General features: G+C 56.0%; 3 protein-coding genes across 3 annotated transcripts; 2 read left to right on the top strand and 1 right to left on the bottom strand.

The window, feature by feature from the left end:
- The first annotated feature begins 1,022 nt into the window (after positions 1-1,022).
- K437DRAFT_254816 (uncharacterized protein) lies at positions 1,023-5,263 on the top strand. Its single transcript, XM_013389292.1, has 3 exons — positions 1,023-2,722; positions 2,828-4,218; positions 4,283-5,263. Exons 1-3 carry the CDS (start codon positions 1,305-1,307, stop codon positions 5,167-5,169), a joined length of 3,696 nt encoding a protein of 1,231 aa, XP_013244746.1. The 5' UTR covers positions 1,023-1,304; the 3' UTR covers positions 5,170-5,263.
- A 176-nt stretch (positions 5,264-5,439) lies between these two features.
- On the top strand, positions 5,440-6,989 carry K437DRAFT_254815 (uncharacterized protein). Its single transcript, XM_013389291.1, has one exon. The coding sequence runs from the start codon at positions 5,587-5,589 to the stop codon at positions 6,922-6,924; it is 1,338 nt and encodes a 445-aa protein (XP_013244745.1). The 5' UTR covers positions 5,440-5,586; the 3' UTR covers positions 6,925-6,989.
- Positions 6,990-9,333: 2,344 nt separating this feature from the next.
- Positions 9,334-11,165, bottom strand: K437DRAFT_244502 (NAD-dependent deacetylase sirtuin-2). The gene is made up of 5 exons (XM_013389290.1): positions 10,841-11,165; positions 10,657-10,770; positions 10,461-10,573; positions 10,163-10,382; positions 9,334-10,095 (listed from the first exon to the last, which is right to left on the bottom strand). The coding sequence occupies exons 1-5, from the start codon at positions 10,974-10,976 to the stop codon at positions 9,488-9,490; spliced, it is 1,191 nt and encodes a 396-aa protein (XP_013244744.1). The 5' UTR covers positions 10,977-11,165; the 3' UTR covers positions 9,334-9,487.
- Between the last annotated feature and the right edge of the window lie 28 nt (positions 11,166-11,193).

Below are 11,193 nucleotides of genomic sequence, written 5' to 3'. Positions count from 1 at the left end.
ATACGCGAGCTGTACATCGTCCTGCCGACGCAGAGCAGGAAGCTGAACTGCAGGACGCGCAATGATAGAACGAAAGTACGAATCAAAAATCCACCTTACCGTCGTGCGCTCTGCTGTTCTCCTTAGCCGAGGGCTTTGATTGTCTTCTGACGGCTCGCCGAGTCGACAACAACTTCTGATAAGTAGTCATTGCTGTTGCGTTGACAAGGACAAATACCTAGCAAACTGGGGTTTCGAACTGAGGTTTAATTGGGCATCAATAGCTGCTGATATTTAACATGCCTCTCAGTTGTAATCTGAAAATTTGCACTACTTTTTGGTGAACCCTTTCCATCAGCCAGCCACGGTGAATAGGTACACAGCAATGCCAAACGCCTGAATGTTCAGTAAACAATGCGGCACTATTTCGGGGAACTGAGCGTGTTCGCAATGCTTTGCCACCGTCTTCCTAACTTGACGACCCCATATGAGCGTCTCATGCACAGCATTGCGTACGAGACTCTCTTCGATCTTTGAATATGGCAGCTAGAACACGCGGGATACCGTAGAGCTGAAGAAGAAGGACAGCTTTGACCCGTTTGGGATGGTGGGCCTATTTGTCTGGCTTACTTCCTTATCTGTAGCAAGGCCATGGTCCATGGTGCAGACAGAAAAGCTCTGCGACGTGAATGTCAGTGTCGGCGATTGGCCCACTTACAAGTGGCTGGCTTGCAGCGAAATTGTTAGAACCAGGGCTTTCGTACAAGTCACAGCCACAAACTCTTGACAATGCGTCTCCAAGCTTTGCCATCCCAATCCCACACCTCAACGTAAATGCTTTTCGAAAAAAAGAATTTGAGGTCTCCAGTTGAAATCAACTTTCGCTAGTGGTTGCATCGTGGTCTTGGTCTTGGTCCAGGATCAGAAGCAGAAGTAGGGTTGACAACTTAGCGTGCAAGCTCGTTCGGGGCATGCAGATCCCCACGTTAGATGCACGCACCACTCCATCTCCGTCCATTGAGGTAACATAGTATCGGCGGCGTCCTATGGAAAGCCAGCAGCAGCAGAATCTCCAGCCCAGCCTCGTGCGACTGAGCTGTCGTTAAGGAGTGTACAGGAGTGGAGTGAAGCGAGGTGGCGTTGAGGGGAGTGGAGAGTGTCGACTGGGTACGGAGCATCTTGCACAGCGAAGGATCCCCCCGCATCTGCCTTCTGCCTCGGATGCCAAATCTCTCCTGCACAGAGCAGCAGCCACAGCAGCCTGCTGCATATGAACGCCCCCTTCCCCCGCCTTGCTTCTGACTCAGAATAATTTTGCCCCCAGCATGCCTCATGTGCCACGGCACGACGCGTCGTCGTCAGCGGCAGCAGTAACAGCGCTCTCACCTTCATTCGGCACCGGAGTCGGAGGCAGCAACACAGAAGCGGATCCGCCCGGGGCAATGGGAGACACCAGCGCAAGCGCCAGTGCGCACGCAACGCCGAGCGCCGGATCTAGCGATGTACAGCAGAGTCTGAAGGCGTTCCAGCGCGCATACAAGGCCTGCGACGCCTGCCGCTTCCGCAAGGTGCGCTGCGACCTCGGCAGCGTCGAGCAGCCTCTCGACCCGCCCTGCCGCCGCTGCCGCCGCGAGCGCCGCGACTGCACGTTCGACAAGGGCACGCGAGGCAGGCCCAAAGGCGGACTCGCGCATGCCAACGTGTTTGAACATGGAGTCGGACATGGACATGCGTATGCCGATGGCAGCGGAAATGGTAATGGAAGTGTGCCCACGCCTGCTGCGTGGAGCCATCTGCCACCAAATGCTGCGCGCGGCGGAGCGTCTGGATCCACTTCTTCGTCTTCGCAGATGCTCCCACCGCCTCAAAAGACGTTCAGCGCGGGTGAACTAAGCGCCACGGCTGCGACCGGCCAGAGTCCCTCGCAGCACGATCCGTGGCACCCGGCATACCCCTCTTCCCATCATCATCACCACCACCACCAGAAGCCAGCGATGGGCCGCTCCCATTCATCCAGCAGCATCCCCTCCGCTGCGCCCTCTGCGCTCTCGCCGCCGATGTACGCTCCGAATAGCGGCAGCGGCGGCACACAGAACGCTGTGGGCCTCGCCCATCGCAGCAGCGGCGCAGGGGCAAACAGCAGCGACGCCGCCGGGAGCGATACGTCATCGCCGACCGCGCATGCGAGTCTGGCACTGATCAACCTGCGCAACAGCAGCGAGGCTATGAAGGCGCTCACCACCGTCGGCGTCAGAGAGGTTATTGCCGCCGCAGAGTCGCCTGTGCCCACCACTGCTGGAAAAGGACCTGGCACCGGTGCTGCAGCGGGGTCACCCGCGGCGAGCGAGCGCAGTGCGGCCTCCGATGCCACCGCCAATGCCAATGCCAGCGATGCCGCAAGCAGCGCAAGGAAGAGGAAATGTGCGTCGGCCACCGGTGCGGGTACGGCCGAGGAGGAGAAAGGACGAGCGACGTTGAGCAAGACCCGGCGAGCTGATGCCGGCGCTGCTCCGAGGACTTCGACGTCCGCGTCGATTTCCATTGCTAATGGCGTTAAGACGGTTCCAGGCGTACCAGCTGCTGCACATGCGGGTCCTTCGTCCGCCGTTTTTGCCTCCGCCGTCCAGCACGCATACGCAAACGTTACGCATGTCAAGCCCAAGCGCCTTCAAGACTGGAGGGACTTTGAGCCAGTTCGTTTGAAGATCATCAAGGCTTCTGAGACAAGATATCTATTCAAATAGTGAGTCACGCTGTTGGGAAGACAAGACCAATCTCGATTGCCCTCTGCTCACCCACTCAGCATCTATCTACCACACCCAACTTTTTTCCTTGTCCTTCAATGAAGCTTCTTCCAACACATCCACAGCTTCTCGCCGCTCTGCTCCGAAAGATACATGCGCAATACAAAAGAGTCGCGCTCAGAGCTCATCAGCCGTGAGCCGCTCTTGCTCGGCGCCATCCTTTCCATCGCCTCGCGCTTCTGTATCGGCCCGGACCAAGACGCCGCGGCAAACGCGCTCGATGGACACGATGGGTATAGGGCGAAGCAGGCGGCGCATTCCGCCGATGGAACGAGCAGCGGTGGAGGCGGCGCCAAGGTCCTGTCCGCAGCATCGGTCGCGGCGGAAAAAGCGAGTTTCGGGCTCGAGTTGCATCAGCGTATCTCGCACTGGACGCACCAGCTCGCTGGGCGTGTGCTCGTCGACTGCAGCCTGCACTCGGTCGGCAGCGTCGAAGCACTTCTGCTGCTGTCCGAGTGGTCCACATGGGGGATCCATTCCAATCGGCAGGATATGCTTGCTTCTTCCGACTCGGAGGAAGATGACGATGAGGAGGATGAAGATGAAGAGATGGATGTCGATGTCGATGAGCGCGTTCCAGTCGTGCCGCGTCGTCTTTACACGAATGGGACTGCAGCGGATGGTGATGTGGCGCGCAGCTCAGACGCCCCTAGTGACGCCGTTGCTATTGGTGGTAGCAGCAAGGTGCGCCGAAGAGGCGCCGCAGACGCCTTGGCGGCGTGTGCAAAGAAGGGAGCTCGTGCGTCGCCACGGCGCAAGCGCGAAGCATCGCGTCCTTCGGCGGACGTAATTGCCACAACGATTCAGCGCTTTGACAGCATGTCGTGGATGTTTGTTGGTATGGCCATCCGCCTCGCCGAGGAGCTGGACTTGCCGAAGCACGAAAAGTGCTTTGGGATCTACAGCCAGGACCACGCGGAGGTCGAGCAGGCCGAGAGGAGGCTGCGCGTCTGGCTTGACTGCGTGCGCGCTGACACGCAGATCTCCATCCGTCTCGGCAGGCGCTTCACCAGCGGTGGGCTCAGTCCCGAATGGATGGAGCTGATGCGCGCTAGGACGTACCGTCTGCCTGACACGGTCGCCGACCCGGCTATGCCGACCAACGGCTCATCAAACGGACACAGCACGCACCCCACAGAAGCGGCAGCAGCCGCTGCAGCAACGCACCACCAGCCGAACAAGAACTGCAACTTCACCTTCACGGACGACTTGGTCGGCGCCGCACGGCAGGACCCGGCTGTTAACGAAGCGCGGAAGTGGACGGCGTGGCGCGGACATGCGGAGCTGGCCAACAAGCTGCGCAATGTGCACGATATGCTCAACGAGTCGGACGCCAGGACGGCGAGCATGATGGAAAATGATCGCTTCGAGAGCATCCTGCGGCCTTTCAGGAACGACCTCGACTCCTGGGTCAAGTGGCTTGAGCCGAAAATCGGTATGTGCCGCGCCTAAGCATAATGATCGCTCATTCACTGACATCCATCGATGCAATGCGGTAGGCTATCCGGGCGGGGGCATGCGCACACTCGACATCCGCGTCGACTATCACTTCACGCGTCTGCAGGCATTCAGAGTGGCCCTCGATGCTCTGGTCCTGCGAGCGCGCCGTATTGGGCGACCGGATGGCCTTGCTGCACTTGGCGAGGGTCTCAGCGACCGTCCGACGTTCCCTTTCGCCAAGGAGAGCGTCGATGCCGCACGCACGCTTGCCATCGTCATCTCTGTCGACTTGCAGAGCCTGCGTTGTGCGCCACCGCGCTTCTTCCTCTACCTCGTGCTTGCCGTCATGGTGTGCATGCAGGCGTGCGAGCTATCGGAAAGCCTGATGCTTCCGATGCAGTGCGCCAGCATCCTGCGCGATGCCATCAACGCCCTGAATTCCGTCGCGGTTGATGAGCGTCATCTGGCGAGGCGATATGCACTGATGCTTCGTAATGCTGGTAAGCGCCTGTTACTCGCCGAGGAGGCTGAGGCGGCCACCGCTACGGCAGCAGCGGGAGCGGGAGCGCGCGCCCGCTCAGAAAGTCATCTCATCTCCGACCTCGGCCTTCTGAACGGGCAGCCGCCTCAACACCACCAGCAACAGCAGCATCAACAGCGCACCCTTGTCCCTACGATCTCTGTCGCGCCGCGCCCTCCGCAGCCCGCCGCGCCTCCAGTGCAAATGCAAGGCCCATCATTCGCCGACGACGTCCTGGCGCCCACACATGGCGTGGACCTCGAGGACCTCTGGTCATGGCTGGGTAACATCGACCAAGCTGTGCCGTCCGCATCGACAGAGGAGAGCGTCACGGACGGCACAGCGGAGCATATCCTCAGTTTTGACTCCTTGTACGAAGGACAGTCTGCCCCGTTCTTCTTCCCGAATACGGCACTCAATCAATGATATAGCCGAACTCATGCAGCAGTTCTAGGGTATGACGGAGCTTCCCTATGTTGTAGTATATCGCCGTCGGATGTGCAGTGCGAACAGATTCAAGGGGTTGTTTTCTGATGGGCCAAACCCGACGAACCCGTCAGGTACGTGCTGGGTTGCGGCCCATGAACCCGAATCCCGACAGTCCCAATTGGGATAGACTAAGCTCAAATCCATTGGGTTCTGGTTTGTTACCCAATTGACACCTATAGTCAGACTTATAGACTATCGCAACTCGGAGCTTGACCGTTCTGTATGGGCCTGTGAGCGGCGAGCAGAAAGATTTTACGCAATTGTCTATTTTGGGGATCCACTCGGATCCATTGCTTAACGTGATCAAGCGGCGTAGGCCGTTTTGCGAACAGCGTGTGCACATCTCGGTCCGCCATGGAGAGCGAGACCGCGAGTGCGCTGCATCTCGACGCACTCTCCAAAGTGCATTCAGTGTCGCTGCCGGAACTAGCCAGCATTGAAGCGAAGCGACTCGTTCGGTACCTCGAATCGCACTTCCAGGCCGGACCTTCAAGTGACCATCCTTCAACGGCAACCTCCTTCGTACCACGGCGAGGGTTGTGGGCCGAGAAGAACGCATCGCCCGCAGCAGCAGCGGCGGCAAGCGCGGCGCCCCAACCTGCCTTCGTTAGGGGTGCTCGCCGAGCGCCAACGGGGGTGCGGTTGAATAGGCTGCTTCCACAATGGCATAGCTTGCACAACACAAGATGCAGAAAGTGTGCCATTGCCATGGTTCCTGGTGTCAATACGACACTTGAAGCGGTAACCACGGACTTGGATGAAACGCAAGGAGTAGTAGAACCCCGAGCCGAGAGCAGGGCTAATTCACTTAGCGGACGAATGAGGTCGAGGCGGGCGGGTCATCTCGCACTCTGCCTTCACTGCGGGGCAAGAAGAATCCCTCCGAAACCAGCAAAGCGACGGGCTGTCAGAAAGAGGATTGAAGGCAGCGTTGTTGAACCAAGGTTTGCTCGCTTTTCCCAACCGAACCACCCTACCGCCAACACGCCTCAATCTAGCCCCAACAAGGTGTCAGAAGGCAAGCATCAGCCTATGCCAACGGATCAGCAGCCAGCACAAGCTCGAATATCAGAGAATAGGCCCATGACTCTCGATGAAAAAGCTGCACATATTCGAGCAGAAAAAAAACGACTATTGAAAGCGGCTGCCATCATCCCTGCCGGTACTTTCACTGCTGGTCCGAGCAAACTGCCCACTTTGCCGCAGGCTCAACATACTCCATCGATACTGCTCGCCGCATCGGCCGTGAATTCGACGTCTCCGGTAGCCGCCATGCAAGGAACACCAGCAGCACCATCAGTGATGCTAACAACACCGGCAACTCTATCCCCCGACCCTGTCTCGACAGTGGCAGGGGCAGGAGTAATAGCTCCTACCACTGCTCAAGCTATAGCTCGACCGATGACGCTCGATGAGCGTGCGGCACTCGCGAAAGCCGAGAAACGGCGCCAACGAAAAGAACAAAAAGCGAAAGACACTAAAGATACAGCAGGACCTATATCTACAGAAGCAGGGCGAGACTCTTCCGGCACCGCTGCTGCACCGAAGGATTCTAGTGGAACACAAGAGCGCAGAGATATGACGGATCTAATGGCTCTACTTGCAGCTAACAAGGCGAGGAAAGAGAAGGTATCGTCTGCACGAAGTGAGAACACGGGCCCCGTCGGCGGATTGCGAAGTTTCTTCGGTTGACATATCCATAAGTCGAAAGCGCTACAATTGAAGTCAATCTTAATGAATACATGCAATATTGGGTGCAACTCCTACGCACTTGTCTGATGCGATCGCCCATAACCCACAAACAACAATGACTGCGCTCTCGATGAGCCGAATGATGCTGCAGAGGCGAATGTAGACCGCTGATTTGCCATACTGTGGAAAAATTGAACTGGGTATGTCACGCTCGCCGCCAGCCCTGCTGCCTCTCGTTACCGGCCTAGCGTGTGGAAGACTTGCGCTAGCAATGAGAAGGCGGCAACGAGTATGACCAATGTGGTTGATCTCAAAAGGAAACGCAGGTTCAGCGGACAGTATCCCTCAAATTGTTATTCCGGTGCTCATTTACAACAGAGTCGACGGCCAGGCGGATGGGGTTCGCATAGCAGGCATGGTCGCAGAGCTTTCCGCCCAGCTGCACAGCAAAATATGCGATATATACGTCGAAGCGGGTTGTCGATCTAGCGCAGGGAGACCCATGCCATCGAGGCGAACATGCCATCCGCCAGCGCCGTCCCCACCGCGACGAGGTGCGTGATTGGAAACTGGGACGGGTCATCGCGTGGTCAGGCAGGTCGTCTCCGTACGGCGATGGCAGTCATGGTGCAGTGGGCCCGCCGTTGGTAGGTCGCCAAAGAGAAAAGTCGGCTGAACCATGAGGACGACACTGCAGAGGTAGATGGCACCAGCTACGAATTGTTGCAAGCTAAAGTGCTCGCCGAGTAAGCAAGCGCCCAGCACAGCTTGGCAAGCGGGCCATGAACGTGATCATGGTCGCGTCGCATAGGGTGAGATATTGCAGGGCCAAATAGAAATGCATGGTTGACGCAAAGCCACAGATGCCTCGAATAAAAGGAGAAGTCGTATGCCAGGTGGCCCGAGGAGTCTGAAAGAAATGAGGCAATGCGTCGACGATACATTCCCAGTATTCCTTTCCATCTCAAGATGAAGGTCAAAATCACTCACATATACTCTGTGCGTGTGGCCACCACGACGAGCATACAGCCAGTCCACATGTTCAGGCACTCGAGGTCAACAATGTCCAGCGCACTCGGCGTCATGTTTTCTTTTGCTGTTTGGCCTTCGCTCTCGTCCAAGGGCTTGGCACGGAGCTAGATGATAAGAAAATGGAAGCCTCAATAAGCTGGAAACAGGCTTCTGGTGAAAAGCTCACTCGCACCTGTCAGCGATTCTACTTGCTGACAGAGTGCGATGAGGAACAGGGCCAGGATCTTGGCAGAGAGCTTGCGGAAGATCGTCGTTGCGGTTTTAGTCCTCTTAAAGAAGCCTTCCATGCCCAAAGGCTTTGAACCAACGTCTCTATGGGGCATCCCTTCCGCTTGTTTATCAGCCAGCCAGTCGAGGCGAGGAGACAGAGATGTGATTGCGAAGCACCAGCTGTCATCTCCAGCCGCTTCGGGAGAGTCGATATGATCTGTGTCCGTCCCGGTAACATGGCCATACCAGCAGTGGGCGCCACCTTGGACTTCTTCGAAGAAGTTGCGTGTGTCCCCATTTGCAGCCGAATCGGGTATTTCAAAAGCAAGCTCATTGCTTTCTCCTGGTCAGGATCTTGCGGCCGGCGATGGAACGGCAGGACGGGAATGACCATGTTCGGGCTTGAGAAGCTCGAGACCTCTTGAGCTGCGAACGAAGAGCTGAAATGCGAAGAAGAGTCGGCTTTCTCTGCCGCATGCTGCAGTGGGACCCTTCTCTGAGACTCGAGTAAAAGTTGGGATGGAACATTTGCGTTCTATTAGCCAGGAGTCCTCGCACTTCATCACCGACGTAGGCAGTGGAGAGAAGATCAGAAAACGCCTCCTCAGCTTGGAATCGAGCTGTTGATCCAGCGTCAGAGTTGACCACTCCGTTGCCGCTGGTTGCCAGTTCTCCGAATTGTCCTTCACGCTGTGTTGTCGTCGCTGCCCGCACAGTGTGCGTACTCGGCGTCGAAGCCGATGGACCCGCAACTGAGGTTGCATTTGAAAAGTTGTCAAGCCCACCCTGCTACACGTGTATAGTCAGTCTCAAGCACAACAATGGATGTCTACATCAGAAGCGAGTTGGTGAGAGAAAGCAGCGGCTACGTTCAGCCCTCAATGCGTTTCATGGTGCGGCTACGGTTTGTCCTGTTTTGTCCAAGAGAAATGAGGTGGTGAGCACTCAGACCCTATGTGCATACAGAATACGACGAATACAGCGGTAGGGAAACTTCAATGGGAAGCACACAACCTTCTAGCCATCCCATGCATGGCCATCGTTGCAGACTCGCAGGTTCGACCTCGTTGACTTAACCCGATGGACGTGTCCAAAATCGGGTGATGATAACAAGATGGGGCGATGGGGTTGAGCTGTAGGTGCACGGAGAGATAACAGGATGTGATTGAGTGATTGTCTAGTTTGGACACCTTGGACCGATGCCTGTCACTTTTGCTTTACTATTACTATACGCTACCTCGCATAGTCCCAGCGTCCTGCGTTAGGTCTATATAGGCCCATCCTGCGTATGGCCCATCTCACTTTTCGTATCAGATGATCCCTATGCCTGGCCCTCCTTCATCTTCAAATTACCCATCTTTTCTGCTAGGTCTGACGCGAGATCGTTTGCCGTCTGTTCTGCAAACGACAATGGTGGCTTTTCTAACGTTGGCTTGCTTGCACCGTCCGTCTTTGCTGGCCCGTCAGAAGCCGAATCCGCCTTCTTCTCCGCCTGTGATACGGCAGCGGTGCTCGAAGGCGTTGATGGGGCTTTCTTGTACTTGCGCTCCCACTGCTCCCAGACCTCGTCGCGCAGCTTGAGTAGCTCAACTTCCCAGCCGCAGGCCATGGCAAGCTCCAGCACGCCGTCATCGCACTTTCCCTCGTACAGGACGTCACGCGCATTCTGTTTTCCGCCTCTTGAATGGCCTTCAAAGTCGAACCCACCGATATTATATCTGCCCGTGAACCCGTCCATGTCGCTAAGATTTGCCAACTCGCCAACCCGCTCGAGATTGATGAGCATGCGCGGACACTCGTCGGGGACTTTGTCGATGAGGGAGGCAAATGGTTGCACTTGAAGGGAAGTACCGAGCACAAGAAGCAAGTCCGCTTTTTGAAAGTCCGAGAGCCTCTGGAAAAAGCGGTCCGGCAAACCCTCGCCGAAGACTGCGACCATAGTGAACGTGGCGTTCAGTAAGAACGCTCCACCCAGACCTACAGCAGTGGTACTCACATACTATGTCCGGTTTCACTAGTCCTCCTTTTCCTGCAGTTTTCTTCTTGCATATCGCGTCTTCGCATCTGACTACCTTTCCTTTCATAATAGACGCCCGCATGTCCTCGGTTGACACAGCTGTCTTGCACTTAGTGCACTTTGACGAGGCGAATGAACCGTGCGCCTCGACGATCGCTTCGTCTGGTAGACCTGCTGCTCTTTCCAAGGTATCAATATTCTTAGAACCGCACAAAGGGACACATAGAAGTCAGCTTAGCCGCAGCAAGAAGAAAAGAGGTGCACACATTGAGCTCGCCTGCGTAAAGACACGCAGAAGTTTCTGCTTCTCGTGCAAAAGCCGGAAGAAGACATGCGTCAGGGTTGGCTTATAGTTGCCCGGAAAAAGCTCCTTGGCCAAAGTAAAAAAGGCTGTGCGTCGAGGAATTGACGTCGTACGAAAACTGTGTAAGTTGGAGCGACGGTGACAAACGAGCCAGGTCAAAGGTCCTTACGTTCTGGTTTCTCGTGGAAGAAGTCTAGCTGGAAAATCGCCTCTGGATACGGCAAATTGTATTTTTGTAGATTGGCATATAGCCCAGTATCTGGTGATCGAAAATCAGGGATACCTTCATCATGATTGTCAGAAAGAAAATTGAATTAGCACCGTGGTAGGATATACGGTAGTTTGAAACGCACCAGCACTGGTCGAGGTACCGGCACCGGTCATGACCAGGATCTGCTTCGCCTTGCCCTTCTGAATGAGGGAAGCCACACCTTGAAGGTCCAGCTTGTTTGATGGGGCGAAAATGGCCGCGCCATGAGAGTCGCTCATTATGATGCTCAAGGGGTGAGAGACGACCGAGGGGTCCTTAAGTACAGTTAAGTTCAGCGAAGCAGCTATCGCCGCCGTCGCGGAGTACAGGTGCTGCAAAAATTTCAACAGAATGGTAACTGGAAACCCGGCTTTCTCAGGTAGTGGATACGCCGTCGATGAGATTGTTCGCTGAGTCCATGCCTGAAGTCCGAAGTCGAAGTCAAGGGATATATAC

The sequence above is a fragment of the Tilletiaria anomala genome (assembly GCF_000711695.1).
Source record: "Tilletiaria anomala UBC 951 chromosome Unknown K437scaffold_16, whole genome shotgun sequence".
Classification (NCBI taxonomy): Eukaryota; Fungi; Basidiomycota; class Exobasidiomycetes; order Georgefischeriales; family Tilletiariaceae; genus Tilletiaria; species Tilletiaria anomala.
This window is presented reverse-complemented; position numbering and strand designations above follow the sequence as displayed.